The sequence below is a fragment of the Chionomys nivalis genome, chromosome 14, assembly GCF_950005125.1.
Source record: "Chionomys nivalis chromosome 14, mChiNiv1.1, whole genome shotgun sequence".
NCBI lineage: Eukaryota > Metazoa > Chordata > Mammalia > Rodentia > Cricetidae > Chionomys > Chionomys nivalis.
The window spans coordinates 24,802,288-24,823,244 of NC_080099.1; the positions used below are offsets into that span (position 1 = coordinate 24,802,288).

The following is a 20,957-nucleotide window of genomic DNA, read 5'->3' on the forward strand; positions in this document are numbered from 1 at the left end:
CTGATAAATGTTTGTGGGTTGAAAGAGCAACCCACATAGGTTAAGTGATGGCTCAGAAAGTGCTCTGCATCCATTTTTCATAGAACCCTCGGCACGATTAAATTAGAGTCGATCCCTCATCCAAAGTGCTTGGGACCAGAAGTGTTTCAAATTTTAGACTCGTTTAGGTTTTTGGAAAATTTGCATATGCATAATGAGATAGCTTTGGGGATGAGAAGCCAAGTCTAAAATTAAGTTTACTTTCTGTTTCATACATATCATAAACCCAGCCTGAAGGCCATTTTACACGAGGCTTTTTTCTGTTAACTGTACCTTATGTTTACTGTGACTTAGTCCCCAAGTCCAGGATGGGATTGGGACTGGTGGCTACATGATGGTGTTTTGGGTTTGGGGTTTTCAAATTCTGGGGTGCTCAAGCTAGATTACAATGTGCATCTTACAAATGGGGGGTGGGAGACTCAGAGACCAACACATATGTGGTAGAGTTGGATTCTTGCTCAAAGTCTGGGCACACATAAGCAAGCCATTGTGTTGGCTCTTTTTTCTTGTTTTGTTTTGTTTGTTTTTGAGACAGGTTTTCTCTTTCTCTTTAGCTTTAGAGCCTGTCCCAGAACTAACTCTTGTAGATCAGACTGACCTCGAACTCACAGAGATCTGCCTGCCTCTGCCTCCCAAGTGCTGGGATTAAAGGCGTGTGCCACCGACCGCCCAGCAAATTTTCTTTTGTATGTGTGTTGTCTCTTATAGCCAGCTGTGTACCCTATTTGTGTACCCCCACCCCACTGTCCCTGTGATTCGTGCGGTGTGTATACCTTTGGTGGGACGTGAAAGAATTCTTCTTACATGGTGCTCACAAGTGCTTTAAAATAACAAGATATTTATTTAACGTGCACAGGGAAGAGAATGACTTGGCACGGTATGCTTGTGGTTTTCCTACAATTATTGCTCAAGATAATTCTAAAGTAATAGAAATTATGTTATTTAAAGTGGATTGAAGGGAAACATTAAGTAAATAAGAGTCAGGTAGCCTAAGGATAGGGCGTGAATGGCACACCACAAGGTCGAACCTCCGGGAACACTTTCCTGTGGAGGAGTGGGAATTGTACCCCAGATCCCACCCAGCTCTTGAGGTACCCAGGAGTGGACAGGTCTCAGGCATTCCATTTGGAACACTCAGTGAGCTTGCTGATGTGTGGTATCATCTCTTCCTATACAGATAGATCGCTCTGAAGGGCCCTACATAGAGCTCAGGAGGGTAAGAAGTGTTGGAGGACTCCATCTTCCCCCAGCCCAGAAAGGACTTGTCTCATCCCTCACCTGGACCTCACTCCAGCCTGTGCAGCAGCCGCAGAAGGTGACTCTGCAGAGAACCCAAAGAGGCCTCGAGAGGAGTGAGGAGCGGTACTCACACGGGCCACCCACCCTGCTCCAGGGAGCTGCTGCTTTTTACTACCAAAGAGAGGACCATAATGCTGGGTCCTCACTTCCCACCCCCAACCCTTGGACCCAGTGAGGGGAGGCCTGCCCCTTGCACCTTCCAGATCCCGGATGGGAGCTACAGGTGCCTGGCTCTGGAAGCTGAGGAGAGCAGCAGTGAAGACGGCCAGCAGGGAGAGGTGAGGCTTGCGGACCTGGAAGAAGATGTGGTCAGCAGACACAGAGCCAGCCACGGCACGCCACAGCTAGCCAGAGCCTCAGACGTAATCCAGCCATCCAGCTGTTCCAGGGAGGCACGAGATGAGTTCCAGCACGGTGACAGGACCAGCCATGACTGGGATGTGGTACAGGCTCGGAAAGTGATGACAGTCAGTGGCAGCACCAGCCCTGGGTCCAGGGTGGCCCAGAAACCAGGTAAGCTTGTATCCCTTCTCCCTAGGGTCATAGAGAACCCCACAGGCTCTTAATCAGGGACTCTTAAAGCATGTTTTCCTAGGCTGTTTGACAATGATCACAAGTCTTCCAGCTGTCCGGATCTCCAGCTGTGGGAGGGGGCACCTGGGCAGTATGGGTAGTTCCAGCTCTTTGTCAAGGAGAAGGCACCAATAGGAAGTCCATCTCTCATTTGGATGACAAAAATCTCACTTGCCCCTCTCACCTGTCCTTTAACCATCGTAGCAGGTGGCTATGAAGTCCCAAGCAACTGGCCCCGGGCAGAGCCCCTTCGTTAAACCTACAGAGTTCAGTGGCGCTCTAGACAAACACCCTGACAGAGAGGCCATTGCCTCCCAGGTGCTGGCAGGTAGAGACTGAAGCCTTCCGTGTAAGATGACCTCAGTGGGGAAACTGAGACTCCAGAGTAGGAGAGTGTGCCTCCGGGTCCCTCAGCATATTGCTGGCTGAGCTAGGCGAAGGGTCCTTTCTCAGACCTCAGTTCTCCATCTGTCAGAGATGAATGACAAAGGCAGAAGCCTTGTCACCTGGACTGTAACAAGCGTCAGTGACAGCTTGTGGAGGGAGGAGGATCATTTTCTCCTGGGGGGTGGGGCGGGGCTGTGAGAGCTGGAGTTTGCAGAGCAGACAGGATAGGCAAGGGAATCTGCTTCGAATCGCCTCCACTGCTGGCCAGTGCCAATGGAAACGCCGTAGTGGGTTCACACTGCGGGTGGGGTTGGCCGTGAGCTGAGCCACCATCTGCCCAGGCAGGAGAGCTGCTGCCAGCAGGTCCCTAGGGTGCAGAGTGTGTGGGGGACAGTCCTGGGAGGGCTTGTGCGTCAAGAGAGTGAAGAAGCACTTCATTTTTCTGCAGGCGTTGCTGACGCCAGAGCTGGCACCTCCCCAGCCTTCTCACCCACTCTGCTCTCGGCAATAATTCTCTCCAGGTTCTGATCTGCTCATTTGGTCACAGTCTCTGCCCAGGCATGGGTTATACAGAGAGCTGGACAGGAGCAGTGAGGGGCCAGCAGAGTCTCTAAACAGGGAGGAGGACCTCAGAGTCAGCCTGAGTATGAATGAACCTGAGGACCTTTGTGACTTTTTCCCTCCCCTTTCCTGGGCCACAGCTGGGTCAGGAGGCAGGGGTGATGGTGACAGGTACCACCAGCCCAGTGCTCAGTAGTCAAGCCCTAGCAAGTCCCTTTGGTGAGCTCATTATTGTTTTTTCCATCTGTGAAAATAGAATAAAAACAGGAGCTGTTGAAAGGGTGCCATGATTTTAGCTGTAGCTATGTTTTGGAAAATTTACAATGCTCTGGGTAGGTATGTAAAGTGAAATGGAAGCGATCATTACTGGCTGAACAGCGTAACTGCCGTTGGGCGAGCGCTGTGCAGAGGCTGCTGTGCTAACAGCTTCTGTGTATGACTTCCTGCAGTCTCGCAGCAGAGCCCATTACGTTGATGAAAGATGGTGGCTCAGCTGTGTAAGTGACTTGCCCAGGATGTGACGAGCATGTTCAGCCATGGTTGTATGTCTAAGGGCCTTGGGCTATTAGCTATGATTCTGTTCTGAAATCGTGCTTTCTGCAGATGCCCTGGAATGGTACGGGTAGGATGGAGAGGAGAGAAGATCACTTTTAATGACCTTGTTGGCATCTTGCGGGCTATGGGTCATTTGGTGGGATCTCACTCTCTGTCTTACTGTAGCTTTCCAAGGAAGGGCAGGTGAGACAGTGGAGACTCAGAGATTCAAGTCATCTGTCCAAGATGCACAGCCATTGTCAGCCCTGAGACTTGGTGCATTCTTTTCAGGAACAGCCCAATTCATTTGTCTCTTTATGGTCCATCCAGTTGTTCTGAGCATTCTAGGGACAAAGGGGGCAGGAGTGGCCTCAGGAGGAGAGAAAGAAGGGAGAGGTAAGACTTCTCAAAGGATGCTGGGTCTTGCTAAGAAGTGGAAGTCTGGGTGGTCTTGGATCAAGTCTCAGTGGTCTTCCTACTCCCTGGGGATGGAGAGTGGCAGGTCCCTTCCCTCTGCCTGGAGAGTCTGAGGGAAGAAGTCTGGGAAGCTGCCAGGTTATTAGCAGCTTAGGGCTTCCTCTCCAAGCTTCCTCTCATTACAGAGTGGATCATAAGCATCTTCAGACAATCACACCCATCCTTCCGCTATTAAACCTGACTTTCTGGAGTGCTGCCTGGCAGACTGAAGTCCAAGCCATTCATCTTGTGCCTGGGGCACCTTGCAGGCCTTTAATTGGGATCAGTGGATGCTGGTACCAGCTGAGCTGGGCAGAGCAAGGCCTTTGGCAAACAAGAAGGGGCTGCAGCCTCATGTTCAGGTTCTGTATCACCAGTGACCAAGAGAAGTCTGATATAGTGAAGCGACCAGGCTTCTGCCAAGCACTAGATGGTCCATGAAAGAGCTCTCCTCCGTAGCCATCCTCTCCGTACCGTCTCAGTTGACTGTACCTGACAGGGAATCAGGTCTGCTGTGTCGATGGCTACAGCAGGAGAGAAACCGAAAACGACAAGTGTACAAAGTCACCCAGTAAATTGGTAGCAAAATCAAAGGCTGCAACCCCAGGCTTCTCTTTTCAGATGCCAGGCTCCGTGTTGAATGTTTTATATAGATTACTTCACTGCAGCCCCTGAATAGCCTTACGGAATCCAGAATTGCCACTGCTGTCTCCTCTTCTTCCTCCTCCTCTCCCTCTTCTTTTTATTTTGAAGCAGTCTTGCTAAGTAAACTCACTGTCCTGAAATTTGCCAAGGAACTTGTGCTGACCTTGAACTGCTGCCTCTCCCCTGTTGGGGCGACAAAGTGTGTCTTCCACACCCAGTTCTGTTCTTTTCTTATCTTTGTTTTACAGATGAGGAAACTAGGCTCACAGAATTTAAGAGAATTGCCAAATTGCAGTCCATTGGCCTGTAGGTGGAGAAGTTGAGATTTGAACCCTGTGAGGTCTTGGACCCATGCTTCTAAATCCTCTTTCTGCTGCTTTGTTTCCATGGAGACAAGGAAGCAGGCTGTGTTCTTCCACCCACCTGGGGCTGGAAAATGGTTGTTCAGGCTCTGAGAGTGGGTGGGTGACCCAACCAAGTCACATTCCTCTTCTTCAGATGTAACAGGGAGACCTGTGAGCCACTGCAGACCCAGCAAGTGGCTGTTTGCTGGGGAGGGCGACCTAGAGGATTCTGGGTCTTTGCCATTCTACTAGATACTACCTGGAGCCTCAGATGCGGAGGAGAATGGGGGTATGGGTCTAGATGGCAAAGTGAGTCTGCCCTGGCCACACCCATCTTGATCAAGCAGAGAAAATGAACCACATCTATTTTATTAGGCAGAGAGCTGACAGAGTCTGGTCAAGGTCAAGGAGCCATGGTCAAGGCCCCTGTCCCTTAGGCTTCTGGGAAAGAGCAGATGACACAGGAGGCTGGGAAGGGAACCCCACACCCTGGTGACTTTAATAAGAAGAGGACATTGAAGAGCACTGCATACAGGTTCACTTATACCTTCCTGTGCTGTTCGATCAAACTTACATATCACATACATCCATAAACACACGTGTTCACCACAGTGTATACATATCACATTCTTGACAAACATTCGCCTATGTATGACCTTTTAAATTTATACATGCGTGAATGCCATCAAACCCTACACATATATGTGCAATGGACAGACACTGGTATGCCCCCCCCCACAACCCCTCATCCCTCATATCACACGGTACATGTGGACAAGTGTCTCAGGTTTGTTTGTATGACTCCCATCTTGCTGCAGGTCATGCAGACACAGGTCTGTGTTGTCACACAAGAACAGTTTCCTGTAGACAAGGGTTAAACCATATCCCTTTCTCTCACTCACAGCCTGTCCTCCAGGCATGGCCACTCTTGCACATCCACCATCAAACACCCACATGCAGGCAGAACCGCTTTCTCTTCTCCTTTCTTTTTCCCATCTCTTTCTCTTTCGCAGCCACCCACACAGTAATCCTAGCCTCTCTCTCTTCCTCTCACCCACACACTCTGTTTCCTGGATTTCCACAGGCTGGGGTGTAGTCACCTCCCCAGTGCGTGCACTAGAAGAAAGCAATCTCTTGCCTGGTGCCCTTGCCAGGGTAGCATCTTGTCCCCCACCCAACACAACAGGCAAAAGTGACCACAGATCTGGGAATGCCCTGAAGCCCACAAAGTCAGAGAGGGATGGAAGGGGCCAGAATGGATTTGTCTCCTCAGTCACCCGACCTCCTGCACTCAGATTGTACCCACTGGGGACACGGATAATCTTAGACCTGAACATCTTTGGGTCTGTGTTTTAGAGGATCTTGGTTGGGATGGGTGTACATCAGTATATTTCTAAGTTCCTTTATCAGAAACCTAAACACAGTTCTTGGGGACAAGTGACACTGGAGCCACTCTGGCTGAAAGAGTGTTCAACCAGTGTGGTCTTTCTTCAGACTTGCTGGGGATACAGAGGTGCTTGTTAACCAAGCCCACCAGTGGCTCTTCACGGGATCTGCACTGGAATGTGAGTCTCTGAACTTTCAACAGCTGTGTGTGTGTGTGTGTGTGTGTGTGTGTGCTGTTCCCAATGAAGCACAGCGACAATTGCCATGGCCTCTGCTGAGCTCAGCCTAAACGGTGTTCTGCAAAAGTTAGGGAATCAGAGCCACACGGCATCTCTGCCCTTATTGCTGATAGATAATTAAGTCAGGGGAGAACAACGGGCTGGCGACAACCCGCCCCAGGAACAACCCTACTGAGGAAGAGTTACTCTAGTTGCTGGGTTGAGACAAGTCCGGTGGGGGTGTCATGGTTATCACTTGAGAGGACAGAATCTCAAAGACATTTTAAAGGAGGGTAGTAGGGGGAGGGAAAGAGAAAGGGGCAAAGAGATGGCGGCGCATGGAAAAATCGAGTGAGAAAAACATTTAAGGGCAGAACTGCAGACCTAGAGATGCCAGTAAGATGAGGAAACAGAGGGGCAGGGGAAGCGGAAAGTGAGATGAATAGTGAGGTAGAGTGAAGAGAGCCGGAGCGGCTGGAGAGGAGGCCTCGGCCACAGGGGGATGGGGGTGTTGCACCCCGGGGGCTGGGCCGGGCGCGGGAGGGGCGGCGCTAGGGCCCAGGGGAGCGCACAGCAGGATAGCGGAGCCCGCCCAGCGCCCGCGGCTCCCGCTCCGGTCCCCTTCAGCCTCCAGCGGCCAGGACCTCGCTTCTGGCGCTGAGCGGGCGCCGCCGCTGGGCTGGGTGCAGGGATCTCGGGGCGGGGCTCACGCATGGACGTAGCCAGGTGAGCCAAGGCGGCGGCGCCCGGGAGCTCAGGGACCGTGTACTGCGGCTGGAGGTGAGTGGGGGGGCTTGGGGTTGGCGAGGCGCCCAGTGAGCCTCGCCCTTGCCACCTGCGCAGCTACTCGTTCCTCCCCGGAGGAGGTGGCACATCTGGTCTCTTGTCCCTGCACTCTGGGGGAGCTTTGCCAAGTTGCTTCTACAGAGCCTCAGTTTCCCCATCTGTGCAGTGCAGGCTGGAGAGATCTCAGGGCTCTCCAGCAGCTCAGAAACCAGAGGACACCCTGTCCCTGGGCGCTATCTTCCCCGGCTGTGTGAGTTTCAGCTGTGTGTCCCTTTCCGCAAGCCTGTCGATGTGGGGGGCATACAGCCCCCAGGCTCAGCCATAGGCACCAGCCCTAGCTCTGAGACCCTGGCCGCTCCTAGAAATTCGGTTGCAAGACCCAGGAGTCTGTGGGTGAACCAACGTGGGCGCCTGCGGGGGCAGCAGGACCAACTGTGCCGGCGGACACCTCCATTTCCCGCGGGCCGAGTGGCGGGGCAGAAGGAGCTGCAGTAGTGTGCCGGAGCGCAGGGTGGCCACACCGCTACACATCTGGGACCTCCAGGGCCCAATCCCACCTGGGGAAATCAAGACCTTTATAAAGTGCCCCTAGGGACTCCTGAGCCATCCTCACCGCACTGATTTACTACTGCCCCTTTCGCTTAACTATCAGAAAGGGCCGGCTCTTTTCTGACACTGCGCTGTGGAATGAGGGGAGGGGGAAGCTCCCGCCTAGGGCCCTGGAAAGACCTCTGAGGAATCTAGGGGAAACGTCTCCACGTTCTCCCTCAACCCCAAGTTCTGGTCCTAAATCTAGGTGAAGATAAGGACCCCTGTGTTCCATCCCCATCTGGGTTTTTTAGAAGCTGAGTAACAGCTGAGTGAGAAGCCGCAGGTGGCATGTCCCCACTCCCACCGGTCCTGAGTGGCAGGTGGCCTTGCAGTGAACTGCCTTGTTGTAGGACCTTGGCGTACCCCTCCCTTCTCCAGATCTCCGAGAGGTAGGTGGGTGGGCCCTGAGGAGGCAACTGCGTTACAAATCCAAGTACCATGGTGGCCCTAGGCACAGTCAGGATGTCCCACCCTTGCTGCTTTGGCAAGAGGGGGATGAAATCTGATTCTCGTCATGAGGAAAGGCTACAGTGGGGTGCCTTGCCTGCAGCCAGCCTGCCCTGTCACTGACCCAGTCCTGGCCTCTGGCCATGGGGGTGGGGGGACTAATGACTGTCCCCTAGAGGGAGGCCAAAATCCCTGTCTGGAGTTGACCTGCTTTTGGATAGTTGTAGCATCATTCAAGTTTGATGCTGGAAGAACTAACAGCAAATATTTGCTACTGGGCCACCAAGGCTTGCAGGCTCCAATTTTTAGCCTGTCCTCTCTTTGCAAGCCACACCCTATCTCTTGCACCCTTTAAACTAAGTTAGGACTGAGTCAGTATTTGTACAGGGAAAAAAAATAAGGCCTTTAACTCTTTCCCTCCTTGGCCTGCTGTTGACCCTCTACACTCTCTGGCAGGTAAGGTGGACAGTTTTCTTTGGTTGTGCCTGGTTTCTGGCTAGCGAGCTTTGCTCCACCACCTCATCACAATGAAGTTAGCCTATGGGCTCCCTTTAATGGATGCCTTAGCTCATTTCCATCTTCTGAGTAGGGGAGACTGAGGCTGGGCAAGGGAAGAGTTTGTTCAGGAAGGCTGCAGAGCTGGGGGGGGGGATGACACTTTAATAATAAATGGGAGGGGCACAGTGCCTTCGGGCATCTGGTGGGAGAGAAGAAACACGGGATGTCTTTCTCTGCCCCATTCTCTACAGTCTTCAGGGCTGATTCCCAGAGGCCTGCTGGGTGGGAAGTTCACACTCCACACGTGCCCTACTACTAAGGCTGCCTTCCTACACGGCTAAACACACCTCCAGCTCAGGGGCCTGGCCTGGGAGGCACCTTTTCCTTCAGGGCAGCTCCTAGGCTTCCAGACATGAGCTCATCGGAGTAGTTGATGCCAGGAAGGGAGGGACTGAGGGGAAGCAGTCAGGGCTGCCCAGATCAGGATACCATGGGCTCAAAGAAGTAGAGTGGGCACTGTTGTCAAAGACTTTCCAGCTCTGCCCCATTGTGATGAGGAAGCAGGGTTAAAACAGGCCAGCAGAGACCAGCAAGCCGGGAGAGGACAGGAGCCAGGCTGAGTTCCCCAGCTATAGGAGCAGGCTGACCTCTGTTACCTGCTGCCTTGCCAAGTAACCTTAGTTAAATCCCTTGCCTTCCTGGGACCTCAGTAGCCCTGGCTAGCAATGGGGGGGGGGGGGTAGACGACGGGACATAGGAATTAAGCTGGAGTAGAAAACAGATTCTGCCCTCAGGGAGCTTGCTATATATTTGTATCTGCACATACACATGTATTTGCACATACACATGTATATATACGGTGTACATATGTGTACACCTACATGTATGGTTGGGCCTTTTTTTGTTTGTTTTTTGAGACAGAGTCTCACTATATACCTCATGCTAGTTGGAACTTGCTATATAGCTCGGACTGGCGCTGTGCTGTCTTACCCGGCTAGAAGCTAGAAGCGTTGCCTAAATTTTAAAATTAAATTTATTTACTTGTATGTGTGTGTGGGGGGGCACATCATGTATGTGTGTGCGCAAATACACGTGGTATGTGTTGGTACCATGTGGGTCCCAGGGACTGTTACTCAGATCATCAGGCTTGGTGACAAGCACCTTTATCTGATGTACCATCTCACCACGGACGCTTTCATTTTAATTGAGAGAATAAGACAATAAAAAGGGGATGGGTAAATCAACAAGGTAATTTCACAAGGTGACAGGAGGGGGTTATAGCGTGGAAAGAAGCCACCGTTGAGATGGAGAGCAAGCAACGGGTTCCTTTTGGAGGTTACTGTGGCATGGAGGTCTGAATGGTATTTGAAGGGTGGTCAGGGCTTCTTGGAGGAAGCATGTCCAGAACGGGCCCCAGAGTCTTTGAAGGCACTGGTCTGGGTCTGGGAGGGTACTGCAGAGGATGGTGAGTGTTCCCCCTCAGAGTTGGGTGTGGGTGGTGGGTGCTGGCTGCAGATTGTACCTGCCCCCACCCCACTCCTGGCCTCCTGGGCTTTAAAATGCAGGCCATAGGAGTTGGTCTTGAGATCTGGCCAGAGGGAAGGCTAATCTGCTTCTGGGGAGGCTCTTTGAGTTAGGCCAGTGTGTCTATAGCGTCCTTTGTGAACTCTCCCCGGACACTGGGGCTCAGTGTAACTCCGTGTGACTGGAGGAGGAGTCGACATGACACAGCCCCCAGGCCTTGTCATTCCAGAGGCTTACCCAAAGCCCTTTTTCTGGAATGAACTCTTCACCGACTGGCTGCTGCCGACATTCCATCCCCCTGGGTTCATCTTTTCCATTCAGTAAGGCAGCCCACTGTAGGTCTGTGCTGCCCTGCCCTGCCCTGCCCTCCACCTCCCTGGGTGCCACCGTCTATCTCTGTGTCACCTGCTTCCCGAATGGCTGGCACCTGAATCTTGTGGTCAAACTTTGGGGTTTCATTCCTGCCTGCCTGAGAGTTTGTAAGCACATTATGTAACCCCTCTGGACTCCTGTTTCCTCATCTATAAAACAGAGACAATACTAGGCCTTGTCGTGTTATGAAAATGGAATCAGTCGATGATGAATGCTGAAAAAATGAGCTACTGCTTATTAATAGTACTTCCATGTTTTGGTCTCCATTAAAATAGCAAGCCCTTGAGCAGGCGACCTGTCGCCCAAGGCTCCTGTATCTTCGTGTAAATTTCTTCTTGGTGTATGGCCAGGGTGTTTTGGAGGTAGCAGGATGAACCAGCACAATGGATAGGACTGAGTGTCAGCGGTAGCTCACAGGCTAGTGGTCTTGAGCAGCCCTTTGCTTCCTTCAGGCTTCAGAAGTAAGGAATAAGCTGGAAGGATGGGAGGGAACTTATTTTGTAGAACCCCAAAGCATTGACTTGTAGTAAGAAAGAAACTGTTAGATGAAACCGTGGTTGGGACATGGTGGGCTGACTTGAGACCCTTGTGTCTAGTCTAGAATAAGATCTCTTGGAATGAGCATGCTTCATAAATAAAAAAAAAGCAGTTTATGAAAAACTTCTTTGTTACTGTGTTCCAAGAGCTCTATGAGACCAGCCTCACTGTTTTATGAATGGAACCGGAGGCATAGAGTGGCCAGTTCAGTGAGCACCAAAGACCGGCCCCAGAGACCTCCAGCTTTACTACTGCATGACATAGTCCAGAGAGGCCAAGCCACCTTCTCCAGATCACACAGTGTGTCTCCTGATTTTCATTATCTCAGACCCTCAGGCCCTGGCAAGAGGAGTCTCCTGGGATTTGGGGCCCAAGCCTCTGACATTGGCCTATGAGCCAGTTCCTTCTCCTTTCTTTCCTACCCTTCTTCCTCGTGGGTAGGTAAAGGATGATTAAACGTGCCCTGTGGGGAGGGGTAGCCCTGCCAGAGTGAGTGCGGTTAATGCTGAAGAGCTTGCAAGGATGTCAATGCCTGAGCTGTAACAACCCGTGCAGTCCGGCCTGCTCCAGCTCTGTACAGATAGGGAAACTAAGGTCACCACCCAGACAGTTGGAAACACTTCATCCTTGGCCTCTTGTATTGTCTTTTGGGCTACTTAGGGCTTTTGGGCACCATGGAGAGCTAGGACACAGGGTCCTTTGAGAGGGTGGGGTGGGGAGGGTACTGATGAAAAAATAGACTGTCATGTGCACAAGGGCCAGACGTGCCACCACCCAGCCTCTGGATGGTTGGCTTCCAGGGATCCAGCTGCTGGGCTCTTCTCAGGCCTCCCGCTGAGAGCCCCATCCACCTCCCCTGGCTCTGGGCCTGAATCCACATGTGCCCAGCCCCGGCTCCTCTCCTCTCTCTCTCCCTCCGGCACTCCTCTTAGCATCCAGGCAGATGGTGCTCTCATTGAGCCTGGGTGGGCCCGAGGCTCAGCTGTTGACTTCTAGCTGTGCCAAGGAAGTCTGGTGTCACCATGTACTGGTTGTGTGGCCTCACATGAGACCCTGTCCCTCTCTGGGCATTAGGCAATGACAGAAGAATCGGATGAGTGAAAGTTCTTTCTTTGCAGCTTTGAAGTCTTACCCGGGTTCCTTCTCTCAGGAAAACCTGGAGGGGTGTCATGGCCTGTAAAAGCCACTACACCTCAGAAAGCGCAGGGCCCTAGGGCCGAGGTCTCACCCTCAGTCATCTTGACAATACTGTTTTTGTTTGTTTGTTTTAGCAGCTTCTCTAGTTGAATGAGATTGCACAGTGCCAGGGAGGTGAAGGCTTTGCTGTAAGGGGGTGAAGAGTTCACTCCTCTCTTTTTTTCTCCTGATCAACCGATGTTTGTCCAACCCCAATGGTAGTGTAGGCACGGGAGGTCACAGTCAATGTCTCTGCCCTGTTAGGGTGGAGCAGACCAATATTAAAACAAACAGCAATGGAATCTGATGAGTTCAGAGAATAGTCTGAGGACGCTATGGTGAGAATGTCACTCCCAGGGGTAGAGCATCTCACCACCTGCAAGCACCCCCAAAGAAGGAAAAACATGGTCAGAAAGTCACAGCTGATAGATAGACAAGGGCAGGAAGAGCCGAAGGCAGTGAAAATAGTGGGGCCAAGGCTCTGAGGTGAGAAAAGGCACAGCACTTCCGAGGAGCCATTAAAGGCAGGCCAGTGAGGCTGGAGGGCTAGGAGGATGAGGCATCCCAAACAAAGGTACATCATGGAGCAGTGGAGATAGTCATCCAGCACTGGAGCCCCAAAAGGATTTGAGGGGGACGCTGGGAAGGAGAAGTCTCCTGGAGCTGTGCCAAAGACCGCCTGCTGTCAGTGGGCCCCACACTCAGCTACTTCATAGCCCGTTGTTCACAGAGCATCTGGAGCCACCCCACCCCACCCCACCCCACCCCCTCTCTGCCTGGATTGCTGTGCCTGTATCTGAATGGACTGCTCTGAGCAGGGTGTGATGGTCCATCAACCGTAGATCAGAGCAGGTCCTTGGGCAGGCAGCTCAGAGTCTCCTGAAGCCAAAGCCCTGGGGTGGTAGTTCACTTGTTTGTGTTCTGATGAAGCCCTTTTCTTGGGACTCAGTTTACCGGTTGGTGCCCTAGAGATTAGTTTTTTTTTTTTTTTTTTTTTTTTTTCTGCTCTCAAAGCGGGGCACATGGCTGCAGTGTCAGCGTAGCTGGAAATGCGGGTTCTGGTGCCTCAACCCTTGCAGCCCTCCCCCTTCCCCCGGTTGCAGCATGCGGTCTAACATCACTCCCCTGTGCTTCGGAGCATGAGGACCACTCCAGACCCGCCATCTTCAAACCGGGAAAGAGTTAAAGTTCGTAGATGCTTCTTCCCCCCTCTCCAAGATTCTACATATAATCTTCCCAGGCCTCTTTTTTACTCCTTAAGAACTTGGTCACTGGTCTTTAAGCACCCTTAATTCTCTGGGGTTCCCTGTCTTGAGAGTCTGAAATGCTAGCAGGGAGGGCAGTTAGCAGGCCACAGCCCTGTGACATTTTTCCTGCCTGTTCCCATTTGGTGTCCTGCCATCTTCTCTTTGGGATCCCTGAAAGGGTAGCTGGTACTATTCTTAGCAGGTCAGGGTGGAGAGGAGAGAACATACTGGTACATTATTCATGCCTCTTTGTCAACAGGATTACACTCAGGGCTCCCAGGACATGGCCTTTCCAGCATGGCCTTTGTCACTGTTATGACAAGTACATCTATTATATAGCCCTGAGGTAAGAAGGTGCTTGGTAGAGACGAAAGCAGTTTTTCAGGGCCTCAAACTTAGCAAACAGTTTTGGGGAGCCCACACCAAGGAAGGACATGAGTGGCGAAGGTCACAGAGGCGCCAGGAAGCATCCGAGTAGAGACCTGACCGTGACTGTCTTGAAGATCCCATTCCCAGATAATTACTCTAGTTGCGCGAGGTAGCATGGTGCTACAGAGGCGAAGGCTTGGTCAACTGGCCTGTCACCCTGTTTAGCCTGTGAACCTCATGCTGGTACATGCAATTTGAAATACAATGGTAACGAACCTGGCGTGTGACTCAGTGGGTAGAGTGCCGGCCAGACACACATGCCTGAAGCCCTGGGTTCAGTCCTACCCACCACATAAGCCTGGGCGTGGTGGTGCACATCTATAGCTCTAGCACTTGGGAAGTAGATGTAGGAGGATCAGGAGTTCAAAGTCACCCTCTGCTACACGGCAAGTCTGAGGCTGGTCTGAGATACAAAAGACACGTATGCAGTTATACGTATGCAGTGTGTATGTACTCTGACAAGGGTAAGAAGACTCTCTGCTTCTAAAAGTTAGTGTGTTAGTCAGAGCCCACACACACCACCATGACCGGGGCAAGAGCCACAAGCCTGTTGATGGGTACTTTGCATGTGTGTGACCAACCCTTGCAACCACCCAACAAGGTAGGAATTTGGAGACTGTTACAAGAGGCTCAGCAGATGGGAGGCTAACGGTCATCAGAGCTCATGATCGGGTTAGTGAGGACAAAATGTTTGTTCTAGATCAAATGCTGCCACATAGTGCAAGGGCTTTGGGCTGTGTGTGGCCCAGTGAGAGAGACACTACCATGCTGGAATATTAACTGGTTGAGATTGTCTCATTGCTGGGGAACCTTGAGTTGCTGGGGTAGTCACGTGTGTCAGAACTTTCATGAACCTGGAATAAAGGCCAGTGACCCTGTGGCTAAAACCAAATTATAAGGGATTAGTGGATCAGGCCCGAGGTGGCAGAGCCTCTGACTGGAAGCCGCAGGCTGCATGCTGTGAAATCCTAAGAGGTAGATGGCCTTCTCTGAGTCCCCTCCCCACCTCTAGCTTTTTAAAACTTTTTTTTTGAGACAGGGTCTTGCTATGTAGCCCTGGCTGGCTTCACGTTTATGGCAGTCCTAACCTCTGCTTTCTAAATTCTGTGGGTACAAGCAGGTGCCACTACACCCAGCCTCTGCTTCAGTTCCTAGTCTGTAGAATGACATGACAGTCCCTGCTCTGCCTGTATTTCTGATCAATGAAAAGTGCTATGGAAACCACCAAAGTGCTGTGAGTACCTAAAGGATGGTTTATGTTCGCTATCCTATTTATTAAGCTTTCTATTTTGCATATAAAATATATAGGTTTCATCGTGGCATTATCATGCCCAGCACTATGTACAGGTACATGTCAATAAACAGTGCTCATACCCATCCCACAATATAATTCCTTTTACATAGTTAATGTTATTAAATGTGTTTCTGGTTAACATTAGGAGTCATGTTATAGGCCAGACCACAGTCTAGGCACTATCTCTGTGTTTGCTAGCTATAAACGTAACTTATGGGTTGATGTGCTCTTATGGCCCAGCGAGCCTCTCACCTGGCTGTGCACCAGAGTCCCTCAGGTGGACCCATAGGTATAGACTGGAGCCCAGGGATTGGCATGTGGGCCACCTGCACATTCTGACCTGGGCCCAAGAGAGAACGGAGCTTGCTGAGGCCTCAGGCTGGGGGCTGGTCTTCTCTTCCTGCTCCTCAGCTGCCCTGCTCACTGCACAGGAAAGATGCTGGGGCATCTGGGGTGACAAATGAGGATACTGACAGTGGCTGCCGACACGCTCAGTGCCACGCAGGTACTTCACAGGGCTTAGTTGTTGTAGGGGCAGAAGGAGGGACATTCTCTGGAACAGTGTGGTCTCCTGGGACACTCAAGCACCATGTAGTAGATTTTAATGCATCCCTGAAGAGAGAGGCTCTGACTGAGGTGCAGAGTCATGGATTTCAAAGCGTACCATTGCATGAGCACGGTGTACTTCCATGTGTATGCCTGCAGGTGCTCGTGTGTCTGTCCTGCCCACTCTGTTTAGTGCGTGCATGCCTCTGTTGTGTGTCATGCAGATCTGAAGCCGGCAGAGCCTCTGCGTGGGAGCCCGTGTGCAAAGGCAGAGGTGTTGCCACTCGCTGGAGTCTGTCCAGCACTAAGGAAAGAGAAAGAGATCCCAGAGAGAAGAAAGTAGACACATTTCCCTGATCGTGTGGGGGGTAGCACAGGCTGTCCCTCTGCCAAGCCACTCGTTCTTCCCACACACCCGTGTCTCACCCCCACCTCACGGCCTCACTCAGAAGCGCTTTCTCCAGGAAGATGACCTTCGTTGCCATAGTTAACTTTGTAAGTCACTCTCCCCGGGCTCAGACTTACATGGATATTTATTATCTTGCCCCCTTATTAAAATTCACAATTTTTTTGTGCTATTTCTCTTTATGGCCATGAACAGTGTCCGACCCTCAGTTTGTACAATAAATATTGGTTGAATTCAGGAGTGTGCACTACTTATTTTCTTTAAATTGTCCAGTTATCCTCTCCCTAAGATACACCGGAGGCCACTGGCTTGGTGTTTGTTTTCTGGAACACATTTGAAATTTACATAGCTATTAAGAAATTAAGTACCAGAGGTCCCCCCCAACCAAAAAAAATCCTTGGTTGGGAGGCACCTTCTGTGGCAAGCTTTGGTCCCAGTGTACCCCCATCCTTTGAGGAGATGAGTGAGCTAGATCTAAAGAGGTTTAGGAATTAGCTCAAGGCCCCCCAAATGCAACGGGACAGACGTGGGAATCAAACGTCCTGACCTGCCTTTGGGAAAGCAGGGCTGGCTCATTTGGCCTCTCTGGCAGGATTGCTGTTGGGTCCAGGGGGCATTTAGGCCTGGAAATCGATGAGCGGCATTGAAGTGGGCGTATAGGATCAGCATCTTCTAGTTCCCCGCAGTCCTCGTGTCTTCTTGGGTGCATGGCCACCAGCCAGAGCTTACATAGTCTGCTCCTTCTCCTGCTGGGATCTTGGACGTGGGGCCTGCCCCTGCTGGGCCTAGCAGGTGAACTCTTCTTTTCTGCTATAGCATTTTGACTAGAGGTTGCCTCTGGGGGTCCCCTGGGCAGTGGGAATGAGATGGGGTTGGGCTTGGTTCTAGACAGCAGAGGCTGGCTGGGAAGAGTGGCAGAGGGGGTGAGAGACCACGAGGCCCAGCTTTGCAAGGCTCTGCAGAGGTGGCAAAGGCTGGAGCTAAGCCCTGCAGAAGTGATCGGTGCTGTAAGCCGTATCACAACCGCTGCATCTCCTTGCTGAGCGGTGGACTATGAAGGAGACTGTCCTTGCGATTTATCCATTTATTTACGGAGACAGGGTCTCACTATGTAGCCCTGGTTGGCATCTAGCTCCCAGAGATCCACCTGCCTCGGCCTCCCGAGTGCTGGGGTTGGAGGCGTGCGCCACCCATTCTCAGCTGCTTATCCTTGGTTTATTGAGGAGGAAGTCGAGTGGAGACTCAAGCTCAGCAATTTACTCAGGGTGGGTGATGGGCGACCTGTTGCACAGACATACGTGGGGGGCGGGCTAGCTGGGGGAGGCGCCAGCTGACAGGATGGGAGTGTAGGCAGGTGCTGGAGATCCACGGTTGACTCTAGCCTGATGCTGTAGGGAATCCTCAAGCCCTTCAGAGCCTCAGTTTCCTTGTCTTTAGAATGGAGGTGAGAATGCTTACGGCTCACGAGGATAAAGCAAAATGGTGAAAGAGTGGTTCTACATAAAGGAGGAAGACCCAGTACAGGGATGTGGTGGGTGGGCGGCTACTTGAGGAACAAGGGCACTTAGCCCCTGCCAGGTTTGCTGAGGTGACTACTGGTGGCTGCTACACCACAGGGACCCCAGTACGTCCAGCAGCTGTGAGCAATTCTGAGTTCAAGTTTGCCCTTGTACCCGTTGTGAGAGGCAGCAGCAGGCCGCATCCCAGGAAAGGCACGAGGCCGCGCTGGGTTCCCATGCTGTCCACCCCAGCAAGCAGCCCGAGTGCCAGCGTGCCTGTGCCGTCATTATCATTCCTCCTGTGTTTTTTTTTCTCCAGGGTTATTTATTTTTCTGAGGGGAAGGAATGTGGGGAATTTACCACAGGGCTGGCCTTCATTTTTTTTTCCCCCTTCGGCTGCACAGCAGCCTCTTCTATATGAAGGAAGCGGCAGAGAGACAGATGGCAGAGTGGAGGAGGCAGAGGGTCCTGGCTGGCTGTGGGACTGTGCTGTGTGCGTTATATAACCACCCAAAGGCTCAAGGCTGATCCCACAGTGCATGTAGCCCAGGGCAGAACTTCGAAGTTCCTGGGCTCCCATGAAATGATACCTGGCTCACTGCATGCACACTGGACTCCAGGCAAGCCTGCTGTCATTTTGCTTCATCAAAGTCTTCTTCTCTTCATTTTGCTTTGGGGCGTGGGGGTGGATGGGGCCAGACTGCCTTTAGTCTTCTAGTCTCTGAAAACTGTCCCTGTTGCTTGGAGCATCCCCTCATCTCTTCTTACAAAAACCGAAGGCAAATGCTGTCCTCTCCAAGGGAGCCTTTGGATTGCTCTATCCCGATTGCTCGCTCTCCCAGGCTCTGTGTTCTCCTGGCACTCCATGGAATCTTCTTCTTGGGTTTGACACAGAGACTTGGGGTTTCATCTCCCATTCCACCCACAGGCTTGCTGTTCTTTTTACAGGCTCCCCTCACCCACTAGGAACCACTCTCCAGTCTAGAATCCAGATGAATCTGGAATTTGACTCCAGGGCTGAGTGACGGAGCAGGCATGAAGACACAGAAACCTTGGCTGTGGGGATGCTGATCCTTCGGTCCACACTGACCCAGTCACGCTAACAATAGTTCTTCCTGGGCTGAGGCATTTAGAGATGCTAAAGGGGAAAGGCCTCAGCTTTGTGTAGTGCCCAGAGCGCAGCAGTCCCTGATGAGCGCATGAGGGAAGTTCTCTTCCCATCCTGGCTCACTGCCTTTGTGTCTCTGGGCCTTTGTGTCTCCAGGGTTAAGCATCTGGTCTGTCTTGTGCTCCTGACTCTTCCAAGAGACCTCATAGCCTGCAGGCCAGCCTTGCTTCTCTTGTAGGTTCTTGTCACCCTAGACCTGAACTTGCCTGTCTCTGCTTACCATTTTGGGTTTTGTATTTCTTTTTCCCCTGTCAGATAGGGTCTCAGCTCTGTCACCCTGGCTAGCTTGGGAGATGTGACTTTCTTAGCATCCACAGGGGTAGGATTAAAGGTGCATGCCACTATGCCTGCCCTGTTTTGTTTCTGTTTTAAAATGTATAAATTTGGATTTCATACGTGTAGGTGCTTTGCCTGCATGTATGCTTGTGCACCATGTGTGTTCAGTGCCCAGAGAGGTTTGGACAGAGTGTTGGAGCTTCTGAAATTAGAGCCGTTGATGATTGTGAACCACCATATGGGTGCTGGGAACCGAGTCTGGGTCAATAAGCTGTTGACCTCCGAGACACCTCTCTAGCCCCTGATTTCTGTTTGTTATTGATGTTGTTGCTTCCTAATAATTGGTCGATTTTTTAATACAAGGGCTTACTTTGTAGCCTTGACCGACCTGAAACTCATAGAGATCTGCCCACCTCTGCCTCCCCAGTGCTGGGATCACAGGCTTGTGCCACCAGGCTGCCTGGGGTTTTGTTGTTGTTTGTTTTGTTTTAGACAGAGTCTTATGTAGCCCAGCAGGCCTCAGACTTGCTGTATGGCCAAACACTGAACATCTTATCCTCCTGCCTCCACCTCTGATGCTGAGATTAAGGCTTGTGACTCTTTCACATAGGGCTAGAGAATGACTACGTGGCCTTTGTGCAAGCCAGACAAGTGCTCACACTGATCTGTGTTCCCAGCCCTCTGGTTACCATTTCTAAGATTCTGAAACCCACCCATTATACATTAGTGATTTAGCCGATAGAACAGGCAAGAGACATGCTATGGCAGCCAGGTCCTGCCGGGACCTCCCAGCAAGCCCGGGTCAGCCAGCAGTGTTTTTTACCTGCAGGGATAGATAGTTGCCAGCTGAGCTGAGTCTGTCTTCCCTCTTCTATCTGTGCCTGTCTGATGCCCTTTTGACAGAGAGGGTGGGGGATGACCAGGAGTTCTGGTAGAGCCCACATCCGATGCCTGCTGCATCCTGTGAGTCCTGTGCCCCCAGCTGTGAGACAACTGGGCCTGGTTGAGCAGAGACCGCTACTGAGCTTGGAAGTTAGGGAGGACTGAGCAGGGCTTCCTGGATGAAGCAGCCGCTGATTCCAGGGTGTATGTGAGTACTCTCTGCAGGTGGAGCTCGGCTGGGGGAAGCGGTCCAGGCTTGGGAATCAGCTTCGCTGCTCAGCATGTAGCCTGCTCTATCCCTTGCCAACCATGAGACCTGGGACGGATTAGGTAGTCTTCAGTGCCCCTTCCTCCTCATTTCGAAACTGGCCACCAGAAGCCATCCTTTGTGAACTGCTGCAAGGATTGGAAGGAAGACTTGAGCCATTGTTTGTGGCATCTGGAGCTCAGCAGGCAAAAAGTGGCAGTTGTCATCTTCAGTGAGAATGTGGGCAGGGCGGGGTGCAGGAGTGGAGCATGTGTGCCCTGCCTCAGGCTCCTTCAGTCTGTAGGGGACAGAAGACCCAGACCCTGGATGCCATGAAACAAGCTCTGGGAGGAACACCCTGAGTGATCCGCTGCTCCAGCTAGCTATGTAACTTGTTCCAAGCACCTCTGCAAGGCCTGTCTTCCCTGAGGTAGAGGTGAGGTCACTGCTAGCCTCGGGGCTGCTGTGTTGAGAGTGAAGCAAGGCCCTGTCATAGTTCCGGGCAGACAGCTTGCTCTCCCTGAAGTGAGACTTCTCTACTAGTGATGACTAGTTTAAAACACGGACAGGCAGGGGAGGCTTTTGGAAG

At 51.8% G+C, this 20,957-nt stretch overlaps 1 protein-coding gene across 2 annotated transcripts in view; it reads left to right on the forward strand.

Annotated features, from left to right (window-relative positions):
• The first annotated feature begins 1,365 nt into the window (after window positions 1–1,365).
• Window positions 1,366–20,957, forward strand: part of Synpo (synaptopodin) — a 34,790-nt gene continuing 15,198 nt past the window's right edge. The window contains exon 1 of one of the 2 annotated variants that reach the window (XM_057788408.1): window positions 1,366–1,851. In XM_057788408.1, coding sequence (XP_057644391.1) covers window positions 1,470–1,851 — 382 coding nt within the window. In that variant the 5' untranslated portion in view covers window positions 1,366–1,469. Of the gene's footprint in view, window positions 1,852–6,920; window positions 7,223–20,957 lie in introns of those variants that run through there. The other variant, XR_009058287.1, reaches the window with a different exon arrangement.